Source organism: Furipterus horrens, unplaced genomic scaffold (genome assembly GCF_987537825.1).
Source record: "Furipterus horrens unplaced genomic scaffold, mFurHor1.1.pri manual_scaffold_11, whole genome shotgun sequence".
In the NCBI taxonomy this organism is placed as follows: domain Eukaryota; kingdom Metazoa; phylum Chordata; class Mammalia; order Chiroptera; family Furipteridae; genus Furipterus; species Furipterus horrens.
Window position 1 is genome coordinate 82,888,499 of NW_028327181.1, and position 21,278 is coordinate 82,909,776.

General features: G+C 38.3%; 2 protein-coding genes across 2 annotated transcripts in view; one reads left to right on the top strand and one right to left on the bottom strand.

Annotated features, from left to right (window-relative positions):
• The first annotated feature begins 435 nt into the window (after positions 1 to 435).
• LOC149998635 (peptidyl-tRNA hydrolase 2, mitochondrial) lies at positions 436 to 1,398 on the top strand. Its single transcript, XM_090292704.1, has one exon. It carries the CDS (start codon positions 744 to 746, stop codon positions 1,311 to 1,313), a length of 570 nt encoding a protein of 189 aa, XP_090148830.1. The 5' UTR covers positions 436 to 743; the 3' UTR covers positions 1,314 to 1,398.
• A 4,493-nt stretch (positions 1,399 to 5,891) lies between these two features.
• CLTC (clathrin heavy chain) overlaps positions 5,892 to 21,278 on the bottom strand; it is a 68,846-nt gene continuing 53,459 nt past the window's right edge. The window contains exons 18-33 of the mRNA XM_090292705.1: positions 19,120 to 19,242; positions 18,023 to 18,168; positions 17,608 to 17,791; positions 17,215 to 17,407; positions 16,968 to 17,125; positions 16,588 to 16,752; positions 16,361 to 16,468; positions 16,114 to 16,281; positions 15,828 to 15,977; positions 15,602 to 15,733; positions 15,377 to 15,487; positions 14,253 to 14,423; positions 13,698 to 13,919; positions 12,447 to 12,467; positions 8,734 to 8,809; positions 5,892 to 6,927 (exon numbers count right to left, since the gene is read on the bottom strand). Of these exons, the coding sequence (XP_090148831.1) occupies positions 6,803 to 6,927; positions 8,734 to 8,809; positions 12,447 to 12,467; positions 13,698 to 13,919; positions 14,253 to 14,423; positions 15,377 to 15,487; positions 15,602 to 15,733; positions 15,828 to 15,977; positions 16,114 to 16,281; positions 16,361 to 16,468; positions 16,588 to 16,752; positions 16,968 to 17,125; positions 17,215 to 17,407; positions 17,608 to 17,791; positions 18,023 to 18,168; positions 19,120 to 19,242 (2,253 nt within the window). The 3' untranslated portion in view covers positions 5,892 to 6,802. The remainder of the gene's footprint in view (positions 6,928 to 8,733; positions 8,810 to 12,446; positions 12,468 to 13,697; positions 13,920 to 14,252; positions 14,424 to 15,376; positions 15,488 to 15,601; positions 15,734 to 15,827; positions 15,978 to 16,113; positions 16,282 to 16,360; positions 16,469 to 16,587; positions 16,753 to 16,967; positions 17,126 to 17,214; positions 17,408 to 17,607; positions 17,792 to 18,022; positions 18,169 to 19,119; positions 19,243 to 21,278) is intronic.

Below are 21,278 nucleotides of genomic sequence, written 5' to 3' on the forward strand. Positions count from 1 at the left end.
AATTTTTTTAAAGTTTTGCACCTACAGTAATGCCCAATGGGACAAATTTTCACTTGTAAGGCTTATATCATTCCATGCTCAGGTCTAATGTCAGCAAGGCATCTCACTCCAGGTCCATTATGTAGACAACCAGGAACTTCTCTACAAAGCTGGCACCATCCCCAAGAGAACCACTCATTATAAAGACACAATTAAATAAGCACTGTATTCCAGAAGAAGGGTGGAGTTCTTGGTCTCTTTAGATCCTTTGCCCATCTTGGTGAAACAGCATTTCCTTGCTCCACAAGTTAGAGAAGACTGAGGAACAGAGCTGTGTTGTATCCAAGAACAGAGAAATAGTCCTCACATTGAGATTCAAAATGACTAAACTTTCTTCTGTGCTCTTGAATTTTTTCTAGAGAAAAAGTGGTACACTCATAAGATTCAAAATATATTTTGCCTTTTTGCTAGATGACCTCATATAGTTTTTTCTTTTATTGATTCTAGAGAGCGGAAGGGAGAAAGAGAGAAACATCAATGCTAGAGAGAAACATGGATCTGTTGCCTCTTGCCTATGTCCCAACTGAGGACCAAACCTGCAACCCAGGCATGTTCCCTGACTGGGAATCAAACTGGCCACCTTTTGCTTTGCGGACAACGCCCAACCAACTGAGCCACACTGGCCAGGGCCTCAGTGTTAAATATTGTTGCTTATATACTATCAAGGTGTTTCATCTGATAAGCCTCTAACTTTCCACAGCTACATGATGATAACAGTTTTCCTTTTCTTTAAGATGCTCTCCAAATCCTTGGTTATGGAATATTTGGCTCATCCTGGTGCACTCAGCTTGGCTGCCGGAGTAGCATGTGGCATGTGCCTGGGCTGGGGCCTCCGAGTGCGCTTTGGGACAGTCCCCAAAAGCTCAGTGAATGAGACACACACAGAGACTGAAACTGAAGCAAGCATCTTAGGAGACAGTGGGGAGTACAAAATGATTCTTGTGGTTCGAAATGACTTAAAGATGGGAAAAGGGAAAGTGGCTGCCCAGTGTTCTCATGCTGCCGTTTCTGCCTACAAGCAAATTCAAAGAAGAAACCCCGAATTGCTCAAACAGTGGGAGTACTGTGGCCAGCCCAAAGTGGTGGTCAAAGCCCCTGATGAAGAAACTCTGATTGCCTTGTTGACCCACGCGAAGATGCTGGGACTGACTGTAAGTCTAATCCAAGATGCGGGACGTACTCAGATTGCACCGGGCTCTCAAACTGTCCTCGGAATCGGCCCAGGACCAGCAGACCTAATTGACAAAGTCACTGGTCACCTAAAACTTTACTAGGTAGAATTTTGTATGATGACTGTCCCCCTACCACAAGTGTTTGAAACTCAAATTCTAACAATAAAAGCTGAACTTCTTCCCCCAATTTAAGTATTCTTGAGGTGAAAATCTGTTCATGTTCTTCTGTCATGTACTTGGCACAGTTACACAGTTATCTTGGGCTAAAAAACAAAAAACAAAACATTGGGTTAAATTGTCCTGGTGGTTTAACTCCTGAAACAAAAGAATAAGAGAGAAACAGGTCACGACAAAAATGGGTTACAAGGGAGGGACAGCAATTCCTATGAATTGTTAGGTCCCTCTGCGTGTTAATAGCTCTTCTTCCCTGAGACTGTGCTGCTGTCACCCTTGGAGAAGACCTGTGGTGCAAGGGTAGTCCCACTGGGTGCAACTGCAGTTTGTTTTTACTACCGTAACATTTCGGGCGACTCAGAGGCTACTTTATAAATAGATGGTATAGCCACCCGCAAAGGGTTTAGAATCTAACCCACTGGGTTTTTAATTTGTCTTATAAGTTGAGGTTTAACAGCATTGACATAACCCACTTGCGCAGTGTTTCATGTTCATTTCCCTGACTCATAGTGGCCAAAGGTTCTCAGCAGTGGTTCTATATCAGTCTAAAAATTTGCTTTGCTTTCCCTCTTTCCTCACAGGGAAGGCCTTGAAACTTGTGAAGTGACTTGTATGGACCTGGAAGGTGGTAATAGGCACATGTAAGAATTTATGGTCATTGTAAAGTGGAAGTAGTGTCATCTCAACATCCCACTCTTTACCTAGAACTTCAGGAACTTAGATAATTCAATTACTTATGGGCCACTTTGTTTCCCTTTTGATCTTTCTACACTTAGCATAATTCCAATAATTACTGTGTTACCAGCTGCCCAGAATATAAAGAAGGTTCCCAGCTCCCAAAGCTATATAGCTCCCATCCTTGCAGAGAACCACTTCTGAAAGCCTTTTAGGGGGATCCTCACAGTATATCCCTAAAAACTATGATGATGCCGGGGAGAATTTGGTAACAGGCACATGTTGAATGGCTCCAGCTCTCCATGGTTAGACTTGGTTAGCGGTTAACTTCACCATAAGCAGCATGACAGCACATCTAAGGTCTGAGGTCAGTGGAGTCTGCAAGCAGAACTCTAAAGACTACTGCAGCCAGTCTTAAAGGTTCTAATGTTTGCTCAGTTTTATACCATTCACACTGGTACATGAGAGCACAGGAGAAATTGTAACTGTGAATGATGCCATAGTAGCAACTGCTTCTAAAGAGTGTTTATGCTACTAGATTCAAAAGTGATGCAACAGCCTGCAACGGAATTGATGAGAACTCAATGCTAAATGCAGGGTTCTGGCTCAGGTAATTTCTGAGGCCTGCCTCAGAGACTGATGGTTCCATGTTCAAAGGACAGTGCATTCCCCATAGAACGGCCTGCTGTGGCTGATTCAAATAACTGTAATGAGTTGTGGCATATCCACTAGGATGAACAGTCCACAGATTCTCGTGATTCTGGCAGTACATCTTGTTTCCAGTTCACCTGCACTTAGAATTACTTTATAGGATTCATAATCTTGAGTTCTCTAAGACTCAGGAGGTCAAAACTATTCTTGTAACATTAAGACATTGTTTTTCTTTTTCATCACGCTGACACAGAACAAACGATGGGTAAAACTGCCGGTGTGCTTCACAGATGAAGGCAGGGCACCTACCTGTACAAAGTGGTTTTCACTGCCCTCCACCCACCGTAAGAAAAAACGTTTCACTTAATATCCTTGAGGAAGCAATAACAATATTGTTAAATCTGACCCTTGACTATAGCATTAAACACTTCTGGTGCACAACAAAGTATAAGAAAAGGACCTGTGAGACTGAGTGGCAAGATGAACTAGCTGCCGTTGTCATGGCAACTTGTACTGGCAAGGACAACCCACAAAGGAGTTATCCAGATCTGAGTGTTTGGCTGTAACTGCCTCATAGATAATAATTGACAAGTATTTAGGAAAACCTGTATCTGCCTCTGTAAAGGTTCCCCAGACTTAAGACTTTTCTGATAAGATCAGTGTTTCTCAAAAATGACTTTAAAATATATAACATGTCAACATTTAGATGAACTATGTAACGTAGTAAATCAGTATTTTCCACATAATCTATACATGAGGGTACAAATCACACATGGGTGAAAGACCCATTCAAAGTAAAGACAGACCAATGGATTTTAATGTAACAGTATAAAAAGTTCACTTTTATGGTTTCAGATTCCACATTTCAACTAACCCCAATTATCTGAAAAGGCTATGAAAATTCTTTCCTAATGATAGATCTATATGAGGTCATATTTTTCATATCCTTCAACAAAAACAGGCAACAGACTGAATATAAAAAGAGATGAGAATCCAACAGTCTTCTGTTAAAGACAAACTTTGAAGAGACGTATGATTAATTCATAATTCTTTGTTAACACAGAATGAGTCTATTACTGTTACATTTAAATGGGTTAATAATTTTTTTTTAAGCTTTAGCTACCAATACAGTAAGTATCAATAGATAGAACCACTACACTGGGAATGTCTGCACACGACTTAATTACAGGAAAGTTAAGCAGCCCTACTTGGAAATCACCAGGTAGTCTCTTGCTATTATACGAATGTCTATGTTGAAATAGCTGTCAACAATCATCATCATCGTCATCGGCAGCCGTCCATCTCGAGAGACGATGGTGTAGCTTCTTAAGTGTCTATCTGCACCGCCGAGAATGGTTGTGCAGTCCGACTCGGGAGTGACACGGTATCTGTCTCCTCCCGTGTTGAATCGACATCTTACGATGACCCTGGAGTGTCCTCTCCAGTGAAGCTGAAGCTACAGAGCCTGGGCAGGGTGATATGGAGGGTCTGCTGTTGCCCATGCAGCAGACCCCCCCTCTCTTCGCAGCTGAGGGATCCAAGGGAAAGACGGAGTCAATACAGCTTGGCTTCAGGTGCGCCGCAGGAGTTGCCGGTATTGACTACAACGTCAAACCGCCTTAGGGACTTCCGGCTCCGGATTTTCTGTCAGGGTTTACTCCCTTAGCCTTTCCCCTGAAGAGGTATGCCGCAAGGCAGCGGAGGTTTTTTGGAATCAGAGTTTTCCTTCTCTGTGTCAACAATCACCACACGTTTTTACGTACAAAGGCTGTATTTGGATATTAGGAAAGATCATTGAAAGAATGTTTACCTTCTGAAAAGTGTCCCAGTAATGTCTCCTCTTCCTCTCTCCTGTTTCACAGTTACATCTACAGTGCCAAGGACTCTTAGGACCCTTGTTTACTATTTTTAATTCCTTCTAGACCATCTTATTCAGAATAATGTTAGGAAAGATCCCTTAAAATACAGTTTATTACCAATTCATTCTACTATTTACTGTACAACACTTATTATCCAGTCATGACCTAGGCATTTTGTGATTTAAACATACTCCTGCAAATAATACTGAAAACTACTTACACTGTTATCCACACGAGAGAACAATCTCAGAACTTCATCTTGCTCAGGATCTGAACCTAAGTCAAAGCAGTTCAACAGCAGTTTCTCCTTCTACTATGGCCCATTATATAGATGGCTTAAGTGGCAACTCATTATCACAGGCCCAGATTAACACAAGGCTTTTTTTTTGTTTGTTCTTAACATTTTTTTTTTTAAGTATGCCGTAAGAAAACCTTTACCGAAGTATTTTAACTTGTTTCTATTAGGGAAGGGAAGGAAAAGAATAACTCCAGTGATAAAAACTGGTTTACTCAAAACTACGGGAAAGGTCTAGAAGAAATGTTGCCTCTGAAAAGGCGTTTTTCACTGGGACCATTATTATTCTCCCTCCTGATTTTGATAATGATGAAGAAAGAGAGCACAAACCCATCAGAAACAAAAATATAGCCAGGGCCTGAACAGCAAGATGTCGTCAATATGACAAACCAAAAAAAAGGATTTTCTAGCTAATACTCTAATTTCCTATAGGAAAATGGGTGTGGAGGGGAATAAAGATGGGGTAAGAAAAGAGGTTCTTAAGTTTAAATTAAAAACAACAACAAAAAAACCTTATTGGGGCAATACAAGTCTAGGTAGGGGACCCTCTAATACTACTGTGATTAATACTGAAATGAATTTTCATGTAACATTCTTAGCCATTGGCAAAGAGTTGGATTCAAACGCTGTTTCAATCACCTTAAACGACCCATAATCTGGGGACCCTTACAATTTCATGGCGAGGACAGCACATTAACTTCATGTTTCTATACTTTCAAGTTAATATAATTTTACTTAAGTGAAATGCTCAGATAAAACTTAGACGCGCCACTTGGTTAACATGATGGCGACAGGTGGCGTGTAGCCCACGACAGCAACGACTGGTCCTTCACACTCCTGCATGTCCCTCATTCACTACAGCAGTTCTGCATATGATGTGAGACAGTGGCTCACACGTCCCCATCCTGATTCCGCTTCTGCTCTCAGACCTCCCTGCACCCTTGGGATCCAATATAAAACTACCAAAACCATGGTTCTTTTGGTTTATGTTTGAGAGGTATTTAATTAAAACTGCCATTCCACATGTTATTTCCACAGTCCAGTAATTTATTTTAAATTTGAGTAATTTTAAATTCCACAAACAAAACTGAAGAACAGCAACATTTTGTTTGAATTCCCTCTTCTGTACACTCAGTGATCTAAAACACCACAATATCCCACATACACAAACCTCAGGGCAGGGTTAGTAAATACACACAGGTTGGAATCATGGTGCTCTTTGTTCCCGAATGGAATGGTCCCACGGAAAAAGCACAGGACACAGCACAACGTAAGGGCACCTGTTACATATGAGGTGAGCAACAACACACTAGCGTTTTCTATATGCGGAACGAGGAAACCTGCATAGGTCAGAGGGCCTTTTATGCTCGTTTGAAAGTCAGGCAAGTTGTCTAATGCATTTTTCAGGTAATTTGGAGAGCACTGCAGTCCAGTGTAGCAGGTGCTGTTAGTGTTGTCTTTGTTGCAATGACAGTCTTGCACGGTCACACACCGATATTTTCGCTTTAGCGTGTCTAGCGTGTCTTTGAATAAGAGATTTAAATGCATTTAGACAATACAGATTGTAAGCTGTTTACATACACTAAATTTAAGAGCTTCGATATTAGTTTGTCTTTAAACACTACAGAGTGCAAATCAGGTTCTTCACAACAGATTGAATATTAAGCAGTTTTTCAAAGAACAAAAGGGAAGAAAAAAGCCCAAGTGAATAAAACATTGAAACTAATCTCCTTTGAAAATAAATTCTAAATGATGCGGAATGTGAAATAAGCTTTTAACATAGGAGATCCAAGTTAATAGTTAGAAACAAAAAGTAGTCCTTCATGAAATAAAAGGTTACAAGAACATGTGCCTGTTTTCCTCTGTTATAAACTGAGAAGCGGGCAGAGACGATGTTTCAGTACGAAAATAGGCGACTACAGGATCGGCTTTCCGTCTCACATGCTGTACCCAAAGCCAGGCTGTGGCTGCCCATAGGGTGGCGCAGTATAACCATAGCCAAAAGGCGCCTGGGGAGGGACTGCAACACTGGGTCCCGCTGTCAGCATCAACTGGGGCTGACCTAGAGATGGGAAACAAAAAGGAGCGGGGCAGGGGCAAGGAGGCAGTAAACACTGTTAGTATCGAAGGGTCATCAACGCCAAGCTCCCCTACTCTAGCAGCATAATCAACTTCCGAATTTTGTGGGGGCACTTATGACTTAAAATTTTGGCATGACCAACACCCTAAAGGTCCTGCCTAAAAAGCCAATGAACAGTGCAGAGCCAAATGCCAGAACTCTAACAGTAGTTATGTTATTTCATATCATCTACAGCAATATGCACATGCATGCTTGACACGATCAGGCAAGACATCTGCTAATAAGCCTTTTACTGTTATTTGCAAATACTATGTTATTTCCACATGACAGTATTTGCACATCATGTATGATGACAATATAATTAGCAAAGGAGAACAGTTTTTTGACAAACATGGTTTTAACATAACTTTTAGTTATAAGTTTCTGATGTAAACACATCTAAGTGATAATGGAACCTAATGCATTTTGAGCAAACAGTCCACTACTAATTTAGAGAAAGCAATGAAAAAAAAACAAAAAAACACATATTCAAATACACATTAGGTATGAAATACATTAGTGTACACAGCATCTTTCAAATCCTGTTACCATTCTCAGGAAGTGTGAATAGCTGTTGACCACATACAGAAAGTGACCTAGAGAGAACCTGGCTTATTCGGAGGGAGGAAACACGGATCACCTTGTCCCAACCCACACGAGGACTCAATCTGCCGCTAGAATGTAATCCTAGAGCATGATCTCTCCCAACACAAGTGACCTCACGTCTCTTTTTTGTGAACCACCACCAAAATTGTCTTTAGTGAGACCATTCTTTTTGGAAACTAGCAGTTTATAAAAATCACTTCTAACCCTTGATACTGACATCTGCCCTGGAACTTCAACCCCACTGTCAGCTGCTGACAAGGACCTGTCTATTTAAACAGCTTAAAGGCAAACCAAAGTTAGTAGGTGCTTCCAAATCAGCACACCCACCCTGTTTTTGTTCCTACTTTATTTCCTATCTCAAATATGTGAAATATCTTGCTCCCATCTCTAACAATCTACTTAATCTTCTCCAACTTTATCAAAACTACTCTGGTCCTCTCAATAGCCAGTCTTTTATGTTTATACTATAAAGGAGATGATGCATAAAGGATTCGAATATCATCATTTCCTTTAGCAGGAGGAGATATAATGGCCATAATTTCATATCCCTCTCCAAAGAACACCTGGTTATAGTGCTCTGACCTATACCCTCAAATTCATTATTCAGATAATCTGCTCACCATTAGTGAAATGGAAAGAAGTAGTTCAGATATGCACGTGTAAGAAGAAACTAAATTGCCTTAAACATTCACTGAGTTTGAAGATCCTATCTCTCTGGGGAGTTCTCAAATGGAAACTCTACCCAAGCTTTCTGTCCCAGTTATAATGTAAAGAGAGCATATACTCTTTAAGTAAAACAAACTAAAGACAGCCTTGGCACTTCCACAACTTTAATTCACCAATACATCTTCCTCAGTCCTTTATGGATAAGCAATCAATCAGTGACCAGGCAACAGGAAAAACTGAGGTTATGCTCTTAAGTATTTTGAGATTGTCTTTGCATTTAAGATACCTTAGTGAATAATGTCAATGCTTGCTTTAAGACTGATTTCGGGGGGAAAAATGACAGTAGAGAGATTCATTAACTCTGCGAACCATTTGCAATTTAGAAGCTATTATTATACTTCTGTTTTGAGGCAGAATCCCTAAAGAATGAAACATGTATCTACTGTATTTCTGTGAGGTGAAAAAGATAAAGATTACCATAAACAATAGGTTGCGTCTCTGTAGCTTGTTCTTCTTCTTTTCTCAGTGATTCTGAAGCATCTAATTTATCCACCTGGAGAAAAACAGGTAATGTTACTTAGCACCTCAAAAGTATTATAAACCTAGGTTTATGGCAGAAAGTGGAAAAGCCTTAGTATGTTAAATTTTGTCAAAATATACGGACTAGAAAAAACATTCTCAGGCCCTCTCTCAAATTTAATGGCAATGTCCATACTTCAGTCAAGGTGATTTTTAGCACTGTCATTATAAACCCTCAGGAAGGAGGGATTTATAAATGCCATAAAGCGCACACCAGGCTAAAACTGGGCATGCTAGGTTGCAGCCAGCCTGAGGGAGGGAGGGAGGTAATGAAAAGGAACCACTTTTGCAGATGAAGACTAAACCCTACCAAAGATAGTAATAATGAACTCATGACCAGGCAAAGTCCTCCCAAAAGGAAATGATATTCAAAAAAGTAAAACGAGTCTAATAATTGGACAGACATTTGTGCAGCATAAGCTCCCTTTTGCCCAGTGTGCACAGTGAGGTTGATGACAGGTACAGACTGAAGCTTAAGACTCAAGTGGCTCCATAGTTGATATTCTTATATAAAGACAGGCTGCATGTTTTTATGCTCTACTTTCTAAGAAGTAACCAGGAATCTTGATTTTGCCTCAACCTCTTTTAAGAAATTTTTTGCTTTTAATTAAACCCAAGTAAATGGCTATTATATGCAAGCTACTCTAAATAAAAGTGGATACTCTCTGACAGCATAAGACTGTAGGGGAGTTCAAATGTGTTAGTGAAAGGAGGGAGCTAGAATACATAGGTCCTTCCACTAACTAGGTGTGTGACCATCACACTAACCCTCAAAACACTTCCTTGTCTATATAGCAAGACAGTTGAGTGAGATAACCTGCCAACTTCCTTCTAGGACTAAGATTGGATTCTGTAATTCTGTCAAGAATTAGGAAGAAGTGACATCAGGCTACAGGGATTAGGGAATCTCCACCACACAACTTCCACTTGCCTTTGGAACTATACTATATTTTTCTTTTAAACTATATTTAAAAGGTGGTATATCTCAACCAAAATAAACTTTCACTATACTTGAAGTGAAACTCAACTTCAAACCTCATGGTTACTACGACTAGTGGTTTCAAAGTCATCAGTGTGCTGAGTGAGATCGGGGCAGAGTGCAGGAAGAAACTTTTCGTGAATGTTCACTGCATGTTCTTCAAAAAGGCAAATAGTGAAATAAAGCACTCACAAAAAAAAAAAGACATGCAAACATCAGTGAAAAATATATAAAGACTGGGTCCTAAAAGGTAAAAGCAGCCCCTACTTTTGTTTGGAAACTATTTAAAATAGTGTGTTGGAGTCTTCAGGTAGACCTTTAAGGTTAGGACAGTATTTTATATATACATATAAGTTATTTCATATTAAATAACATGAACAAGGGTCTATTCCATCCTAACATGTCAAGGAACAAAATATGAGAAAAGTAAAACGAGGCAGACTCTAGACACCTTCAGGTAAAATGTGGTTTCCCCATCCTAGAAAGATGGGTTAGTTTGCTTTTGAATACATTTCCTGTTTTATAACCTAAGTGTTCATCTGTTGTAAATTACCCAATGTCAAATTAAAGACTACTATCGCTTACAAGTTCCATAAAAAATATCCACTGTTTGGTACACAAACTTAAAAGATTATTATCACTATATACTTTAAAAGCACAGTATGTGCCATCGAGGGTCAGAGGGGGTTTGGCTAACCTACACAGTGTCCAAGAGAGAGCTAAAGAGGTTGTACCAAAAAATATATGGGTGAGTATACATTAATAACTTCTAACAAGAAGAAAAATTTGAAACAACAAAAAAACCACCACTGCATAATTCATTTCCAGATTTCCAAGGAAAATAATCCAAAAAGAACACATGTTTAAAAGATAATGTCTGAGTCGGATGTTGAAGACAGAAGTCCTATTACAGAGGTACATGTAAAACTTAGAAGAACTAGCAATATCGCCATGCCCAGGCATAGACACAGGCAGGCTGGGCACAGGGAGAAAAACAAAAATAAGAACCCTGAAGGAATTGCACCAAGCTAAGCAAAAAAATATTTTGATTTTTCTATATAATGGGACACCCTCTGGCAAAGGAACATTCAATTTTTTATTCCACTGACCCAATTAAATTGCTCAAAAAAGAAAAGCAGAGAAGGCTGTTTTGAACACAAGCTTTTTTTAAGAGCTGTAACAAAAGTTTCTGATCCTTGGAATTAAAAAGAAAAATTACAGATAAGCATGTCACTGAGTTCAGTTCTACCTGTCCTACTGAAAACCCGCTATAATGTAAAAGGCTTTTCCACAAGGACTGCAATATGCTGCAGAGGAAAAGTTAACATGCAGTCAGTTACTTCGGTGTATGTGTGCATGAAAAAAAGGCAAAAGTACTGAAGCAAGAAGTGAGGTCGGAAGATGACTGCTGCTATACAGGCTCTCAAGAAACACACACAGCCCACAGCAATGCTTGAAGAGTTTCAAAACTAGTATGATGTAATTGCAATGACTGTTGTACATGCTGGATTTAAAACAATGCATAACACTGCAGTTCAATTACCTGTTTTTCACACACACGCTTTCTAACTGCCTTGCTTACTAGCTGCTGAAGGGCCTCACACACAATGCATTTTACTCAGGTTTGCCCTAAGTTCCAATGGTGACTCCAGTTTAGTTCAACGTCATTCCAAGGCATTGTCCCCCACCCAAGTTCTGTTCAATTTGTTTCAACTCTCCTTTACCTTCCCGCCCTTTTCTTACCACAATTTGATACTAGATGTAAGTCTGTAAATTGGTTTCATTTATACTGGGATGGAGACAAACCAATTATGGAAGCAGCAACCAAAAGGTGCCTAAATTTACCTTGGGCAAGCCAACAGACGAACGAGAGCAAATTTTAGGTGGCTTCAGAGGTGCGCCTTATTACAAAAAGTAAAAGTTAATATTGCTTCATTATATACAGACATAATCCATGTTGCTTAGCAACAATAAGAGCAAGCTACTCTCATGATTAAGAGTTTTGATTTCTCTTGCAAATGAACTAGCACCATAAGAACTGGACACCTGGAGAAACATGAGGGAAGTCTCTTCGGAAGCAGCTAGTATCTCTTGTATCTATTTTCAGCAAAAAATTAGTAAGAATCAAGAGATCAGAAACTGGATCACAGTCCTTTAATACCAAAAAAAAACCCCAAAAAGCCTTTTAGGGCATGTATATACATATATTAATTCAACAACTGTCAGGCAAGCTCACAAAATAAAACTGGAGGCTGTTTAAATTTACTTAAGAGTATTAAGAAATCCTATTAAGGTCCAGATACCCTGACAGGGAAGAGAAATTTCCTGAAACTTTGGAATTAATATGGAACTCACCATGCTCAGTGTTTAATAATATATTAAGAGAGACTGTGAACCAACTACTGATTAGCCTCCTGCCCTTCCTAAAGCCTATTAGCTGATTAGTACCAAACATCTACTAACATCCTACAGCTCTATTATAGTTATGTTTCAAGGGACTTGCAGAGGCTTTAGTGAAAATTTATTGGGGGGAAAAAGCAGCAGCAGCAGTGTAGAAAAGGAAGGAAAAAATCATGCAAATTCCTTAGACTTAGTCCTCCAGACTTAAAGATGGAAAAGAATCAACTTTCACCTTTTCCTTTATTGCATCAACCTGCAAAGGAATTCAGAAGGTGCAGCTTAGAAAAAAATCAAATTCCATATTGAGCATAAAAAGGTAGAATCAGCAACAAAGGTTTAGGGGAGAAACATCTAACCACTAAAAAAGGTATGAGAAAAGTGAAAATAAAGGGCATACTGGAAGCAAAATTTAGAATATTTATATATTTTTTTAACTTCAGAGCTTACTGCAGAAGAATTTATGCTAGAGTCAGTGTGAAAGAAAGCAGCTTAATCACTAGTAAAATTTATAGCACTTCGGTTAACAGCAGCTTTAGAGCCAGGTCTCAAAAGTTGGCATTATGCATAAGAAAAGAAGCTATTCTCATCTATGGCTAAAATAAGGCAACTGTTCTTGTCTTACACTGGACTGTAGGCAGTTCACACACTGAAAGTGTTAATTCTTAAAAAATTATTACTGAACACAATGCTATCTACTGAGATGGTTGCCTAAGAAAATATTCAGTGTCCTGGGGGTTGTTAGTAGTGTGTTATTTTCCCCCCTTTAAACAGGCATGCTGAGATCAGATGTGAGACCGATTTTAATCAGCATGTTCTGCTCTGATGAATGGATCCTTTAGGACCATTTTTAAATGTTTTACAGCAAGAAAACTAGTAACTGTTGAAGACAGGGTAAATAAAAAAAATATTCTAATGTCAAAAAGGGACACTAAGATGAATAAATGACTTATAAGATTATATCCCTAGCTTGTTTAATGCACCTTTAGGAAATGTATCATTACTTATTAACCTCTTATGATATTTTAAAATGAGGGGTTAAACTATGAAAATATTGAAAAGATTAACAGGATGTTAAAAATATAGCTGTAGCTTCCCCAGGGGAAACAGGCATACATGTTAAAGTCAAGAAGCAACCAAATAAAGGGGCTCTACACTACTAAGTTACAGATATCTGAGTTACAAAAACTGATCTCAGAAAAATATATTTTTAATCAAATGTTTAAAAAAAAGCAAGCATACAATGTATAAGTAATACTATTCATCCTCAGAAATACACTGAGGATACACATTCTGGCATGTTATGTTTGAGTTATCTTTCCACACAATGTCATTCATCAAATAGTACAAGATCTGTGGAGAACAAGAATACTTTCAAATCAACTAAATTAATTCTACTGGAGAAAAAACATTTGAAAAAAATGTCTGCATCGAGTCTTACATATTTAAGATAATTAGTTCTGAATATACCCAGAGGTGCCATTACCTTTGTCAAGTATTCCTTCATGACCTGGATGAAATAGGGCATGGCAAAATCCATGATATTGTGCCTCCAGGCAGTTTCCAAGACAACATCCGGCCTTAAGAGATCATAACAGGTAAAGAGACAAGCTCCAAAGCACTCTCTTTTTTCTTCCTGCAAAAACCACTGGAGGAGTTCTTCGGCCAACTCAGTATCTTTAGATTCAGAAGCATACTGCATTGCATCCTATTCAAAGGAAAGGATGAGGGGTCAAACATTAAACTCAAGTATACTGAACTGGTAAACAAGTAATACAATGGGGGGAAAAAACTCCCAGTTCTATTATTTAAAGATTTGTTGAAAGAAAAGGAATTGACAAGGTAAAACATACTTAAAAAAAAGTTTAAAATAAGATAGTCCCTAGAATCTAGAAATGGATGTAGCTAAGATCTCCTCAAATGGGGGCTTAAAGGCAATTCTCATAGTCACAAAACCAACACGTGTAGTATACCACTTCAGGGTTAACACAGATCAGCTAGTAGTTGGTTTCATGGCCCTGCCCCCACCAACTTTATCCACCTTGTACAGACTATCTTTCTTGCACAGCTCTACACTCTGTTTCCAGCGATTGTTGCCTTTGAAGAGATAAGCAGCGATTCTTCTGAACTCGATGAGTTCGTGTTTTTCCAAACGCTGAGCAAGCGAGATATTGTCAAAGTTGTCGTAAGCATCTATTGATGTTCGTAGAGCCTTAAAAAGAGAAAAACTATTCAAATGCCAAGTCAGTGTTTTGTTCTAGTTTTAAGTTTATATTGCATCATTCTTGATCAATGACCCATTACTATACACAAATGATTGTCTATGACTTGATCGATACACTGTATGATATGTATGTATAATATGATGATCAATGAGTCATTATTGTTAATAAGACAGCCTGGATTCAAGCATCAAACCACAAAGTTGTAATCTTAACATGTACCAAGGTTCTTTAATCTGATTATATATAACAAATAAAGTCCTCAAAGGTACTGTAAAATTTCTAACAGTGCAATTTTCTCCAAGGTTTTCAGTATCAAGGACTAACCTGAATGGTTATGAAACTGGGAGAATTTATAATATGAAAAGGTATGATTTCATGCTCTAGGGAAACTCAACATGATTCAACATGATACAACTCAACATGATACTCAGTCCTACAGATGGGCATGGGATCTGAGTGTAAAAGATAATGATGCTGGCATCAAGAGGAAGGAAAAAGACAACCTGCTGAATCCTAACTCTAATTTTGTTTTTTCTTTTTTTGTGAAGTCCCTCAATAAGAGAAAGTTTATGAAAAGATAGACACTAATATGGTATTGGGCAAGAAAGGCAGGGAATAAATACAGTTAATACCAAGTAAGTTTTATGGACTACCTAAGAAATCAAAGACTTTTCCACCCTATCTACAATCTAGATATTTGAGGATGAAGTAACCCTAAATTTTTCTAAAGCAAAGTAAGATCTAAGCAAAACTCTTAATTAGGGGGAAGTCAGATTTACCAATCCTGAAAACCTCATTGAATTTAGATTCTAGGCATACAAATACCTACTGGTTACAATACTAAATATAATGGCCTTTTTTTTACTGCAAAACATACCAACTTTACAACCTAATTATAACCTGACTTTTGAGAATATACGCAAAACCAAGAGATTTTTACCTGATAATCTTCTTCTGTAATAAAGAGGTTGTTAAGGGATTCATTCACAGATTTGTTGTTGTGGTTCTGAACTGAACGTAGGTACGGTTTCACCAGTGGTAGCTGTTTAACCTTTAAAAGAAAGAGTCTGTTACAAATGCAGCATATGGTGCAAGTCCCATGGACAAAAGTTACCCAAGTATGTCTTAGATCCCTGTTATAATGTTTTGAAGTTTTAAAAATTACCTTGCTGAAAAAATTGACTGCACGAGTATGATCCAACCGTGGAGACAGCACCATCAGCAAATCATTTAGCAACAGAGGCTTGAATTCTAAGTAGAACTGTATTGCTCTGTAGTATAGTTCCACATTGGCAACCTGAAATGGGAAACACCCATACACAAGTCACGTATTTCCCAATGAGCTGACTCACCCTGAAGCCTCTATCTTGTCTTCTGAACCAGGTACAAACCTTGGTGATGATGTCTTTGAACTGCCCCTCTTTCCACGCATCAGTGGGATGATTCATCATAGTAATTATGGCATTATCATATTCTTCATACTTGTCATACAAAAACACCAATTCTGCCCAAAGATGAGCTTGTTCTGCAGCTCTTAGCACCTGTGTACGGAAGATTTAACTACTTTAGATGTAAGTCTTTAATTGTAGCTGATAGCCTCAAAAAAAAAAAAAAAATTTTTTTTAAAGTATTAAGTTTTAGCTACAGAACTGCCTTACAATGTTAAAGGTTGTTCACCTTAGGTATATTCACTCTGGACCAGAACAGCTCCAGGTGTTCCCTCATTTTCTGTGGCTTAAATTTAGAATATAGAATGGCTAATTCGGTAAACATCCCCATATGAGCTCGCTCGAGTCCCAGTGCCGCTTCCAACATGGTTATCAGTTCTTCAAAATATCCACGATCCTAAATAAGGGAGATATGAAATTAAAGGTAGGAATATCTGTGGCATAACATCAATTAATTTAAGACTCCTGCTCATTACCTGATAGTAATTGATAAGTTCCTCTAATTCATCTGCATGTACTACAATATGGAGCCCACACATCTGAGCAAGACGGAATTCCTTCCCGTCTACACAGGCAAAGCAGACCTACAATAAAAATTTCAATTACGTGAACTCAAATGTAAACATGGCTAGTTAATTCATCAGTTTAAAGGGTATTTATAAGTGGCATCTTAATTCTTCACTCAAATGAGTGTCAAGATTACCTCTTTCCATGTTCGGGTGCTGTTGGCTTTCCTAGCTCCATCCACAGCAGCCTGATATTCACCCAGGTGAACCAGGGTAGATGCCAAGCGTCCAAAATTGGAAACATTGTTGTACAACAGCTTAGCAGCATCATACATTTTTTCATCATAACAACGGTCACCAACCTGAGAAAAAGACAAGCCGTTTTCAATGGGCCTAAACTCAATCCTCTTTCCAAAGTCACAACTCAATTCAATACAGAGCACAATATACTTCCCTACGATATTTTCCTTGGAGAGCTTAGGCTGTGATGTCTTGTCCTACTAAGCTAATGATGTTGCTCAACTACTTATTTTTACACTCTTCAGAAAGAAAACAGAAATCGCAACAGGAAACCTACTTGTTGGATATGAGCATTATTCGGCCCATTGATGAACTCTTCTAACTCTGCAAGGCGGTTTGTTTTAGCCAGTGCGAATATCAATTCTGTCTCCACATAGGACTCACGAGCCTTCTTACGGGCCATTTGCAGGTACTTAACCAACTCTTCCCAGTTTCCTAGGTGTAGAAAAAGAAAAAATTAATACAAACACTAACATCTTAACATTTATCTTCCCACACAAACACGTAACAGTAAGCAGTCGTACCACTGGTGTTGGCGGCCTGAACGACTTCCATGTAGGACGAAGGGTCATCCGCTTTGATGTAAGAGTCGATGGCTTCTTTCACCATTCCCTTCTGCAACTGGGCTTTTGCGAGTTGACTCCAGACTGCGGGTTCATTGCAGCGTTCAGCAAACTCATATGCCCGATCCAGGTTTCCAATATGTTCAATTAAAACCTAGGCGACCAATTTTTGAACTAGTGTTACAGTAAAATGGATCTTACTACATAGCGATCATATTTACACTTCAGGATTTTATTGTTCTTCTACGCCACAGCAATAGGTTATGCCCGTCCTCAGAGGACAATATATACACTGAATCACAAGAAATCATTACACTTCGTACAGCAACTTGGGTAAGCTGAAAATTTATTTACCTGCACTGCTGAAGTATTGACATCAAATTTCCGGAAAATGGCAAATGCTTCTTCAAACAGTTCATTGCTGATGGCGATATTGGCAATATCTGGGGCATCATAATTATCCAGGCGGTTAATATACTCCATAACACGTGTGCGGTCAGCCTTGATTGCAGTAAGAATGAGGAGGTTTTGTAGATTCCTTTAAGAAAAAGATTTAAATGCAATTATTTTAAAAGCTCATTAGTTATAAAGAATAAACACTGTGGCTACAGAGTCTTTTGTCTCAGGAGGTAGGGAGAGAAGGAGGGTATATTCAAGAGTGCGAACTCAAGACAGCATTCTCAAATCTTCGTCTCTTTGTTCCTTCCCCAAACGGGAAGGCCGTAATTAAGAACTGCATACAAAGCCAGTGGGCCCCTGCATGGCATACCTGTGTTCACTGAACACGGAGTTATCAAGGACAATTTTCTCCAGCAGTTCAATGAGTTCATTAGGAAGGTCTGCAGTCATAAAAGCCTTGACAGTTACTGACACTTCTTCAGGGTCCTGAGTCTCGGACAAGGCTGTCTGTACAACCTACGAAGGATACACAGGGAACAAGCTATTATCTAGTCAGAATGAGTTGGCCTCTCAGTAGAAAACTTGAAATAGGTAGAAAAAAAAGAAGGAAAAATACCTGTACGTTTACCACCCAAAGGTCTGTACATGAATTCTTGTACACCCATATCATGCCTACTTCCATTATCCTAAAAAATTACCCTAATTATAGAATTTCTATCTTTTCCCTGATTAAAAATTACCCATAATAACCACTCCTCATTATCACTTTAATGTCAACATATAACTCAACTACATAGATGTGGCATTATAATACTCAGTAATTCCTCTGTTTTTGGCTATTTGCATGGTCCCCAGATGCTGCAATATTTTTTCCAGGAAGCTTGGTATCTACTTTGAAGTTTTTCTTAGAAATATTTCCTAGAAGAGAATTGAAAAAATAATACTTTCACTGTCTTCAATATTTATACTTCTAGAAGGAGAATTAAGAACCACTATAACCACCTTCAATTGGGGGGGGGGGTGTTAAAAATGTTTTCAATTTTATATAGTTAAAGCCCACATCTCTCTTGTAGTTCTATGCTTACTAGGGAGATTTAACATTTACCCCGCTTGGCCTTTTGTATTTTCTCTATTAAGTCTCATCCTTGGCTAATTTACTATTGCCTCGAATGCTTCCAATCAATTTAGTCACTTCTCAGTTATTAATAATAATTATTAATAATTCTTATTTTATTAAATGTTTAATTTGCTGTTTTCCTTTCCATTATGATTAAATACTTTTAGGATGTATTTTCTTTATGTTAGCATTTACAACATATTTTATTTTAATAATTAAACTTCTAAAATTTTCTTTTGACTGCCTTCTCTCTCAGTTAAACATGATCCATTTCAGTATATCATAAGGGAAAAGAAAGAATGTTTATTCATCGTTAGAAGATAAACCTTAAAAACCTTTGCCAGTTTTACCTGGTCAATGAGGGGTCTCCGGTAAGGGTTGCTTTCCAACAGCACGCTACCCCACAATTCTGGATCCTTCCGTCGTACCAGATAGCGGGAAAGACTTTTGAACAGGGAATTCTCATTGCAAACCTAAATGAGATATTAAAGATTAATTTCAAGGTAAGAAGTGAAGACTTTCCATAACTGACAACTTTTAAAGGCTTTTTCCTATTATTTATACCCTATTTGTTTTAGAGAATAAAAAAACCCCACTATTTTTACATATCATCTTGAATAGGTCACAAGCAAGTTTTTCTTATTAAAATTCAATCAACAGTAACAACATAGTTGTTATTTTCTGGAGTCTTTTTAAAAAATGCCGTGATGCTGGATCTGAATTTGGACTTCATACATTACTCAGCTGGTCTATTTATGCGCCAGTACCGCATGTTTTAATTACAGAGGCTTCGTAATGTGCTTCAACAACTAGTAGGGCGAGTCTACCTTCCCAGTTTTCTCTTCAGTGTTTTACAAGCTAGTCTTGTATTTGTTTTTCCATGTGTATACGCATACCTATATGCTTATATGTATGTATGTACACAGATGTATGTATCTCCTGGCTCTGATCACCGAGAGGTCCTAGAAGCAAATACACCTAGCAGCTTAGATCTGACTTTTTAATGGCATTTCCCACTCTCTATGGAATGAGAAATCCCTGGAAAAATGGCAGATTCCAGGGCTGGCAGGGTACAAAATAAGCATGATGCAACTTGTTACACTAAAAAATAAAAAAGTGCTCTAAGAATGATGAAACCATAATACAAAGCCTCGGGAGGCAGGCTGAAGGGGGTTTTATCAGCCAAAACTGGGACAATTTGAGCATCATAACCTATTGAATCAAACAGGAATTCCTGAGTGAATGAATACACTTGCGCTGCCTAACAAATGTGGGGAAAGTGCTAGAGCTGGAAAATTGCCCTTTGGGTTGGCAAACAACACATTAAGAAGAATCAACAGATTCTAAATTGGCAGGGAAGGAGACACCTGATATTTGCATGTTTTAAAAGTGTTTCCTTGCTGACATCTTAAGATCTGTAAGGGGAAATATAATAATTATAAAGAAACTGACAATAATAAAAAGTGCCTCCACAAATGAGGGACAAAACAATGTTAAGTGTTCTGCATATAATAGTACAAGAAAGACAAAACTCCACTTAAGGAATATTCTGGATGGAAATGTACAATCTAAATCTAATTATGAGGAATCATAAGGAAAACTCAGAGTGAAGAACATTCTCTTAACTTTAACTGATTGATTTTAGAGAGAGAGGAAAAGAGGGAGGGTGAGAGAGAGAGGGAGGGTGAGAGAGAGAGAGAGAGAGAGAGAGAGAGAGAAAGAGAGAGAGAGATCAATTTGCTGTTCCACTTACTGATGAATTCACTGGTTGATTCTTATAGGTGCCCTGACTTGGGATCAAACCTGCAACCTTGGCGTATAGGGACAACACTAACAAACTGAGCTACCCAGCCAGGGCAGAACATTCTCTTTTTTAAAATGAGACTTCATTTATATGAAATATACCAAGTAGATAAATCCAAAGGAACAGAAAGCAGTTTGGAGGTTGTCGGGGCTAGGAGGGAGAGACGTGGAACAATTAACTGCTTAACAAGTACCGAGTTTCCTTATGTAGTGACGAAAACTTCCAACTAGATAGACATGGTTATACAACACTGTGAATGTACTAATTGCCACTGAATTATTTACTTAATGTTATTTTATGTGAATTTCACTGCAATTTTAAAACATTAGAAAAAAAAATTTTTTTACAATGATGTCAGTATCATAAAAATACAAAAGCTGCATTACTGGGTCAACTGACAACACTGGAATAAATTTTAAGAACTATTCTGTTAGTATCAAACTGAAGTTGGTATCTAATAACTTTATGAAAGAGAATATCCTTATTCTTAGGAAATACACACTGAAGAGGTAGGTACAGGCCATGATGTATGCAACTTATATATTTAAAAGAGGTATACATGGTGTGTCTGTGTTTGAGAATGTATGAGAACACAAGTGATAAAACTAGTGGAGTTAAAATATTAATAAGTGACTATAGACCTGACCTACTATTTCCACTTTAAATTCACAATTATGGGAAAATAAAACTTTTTTAAAAGCACGT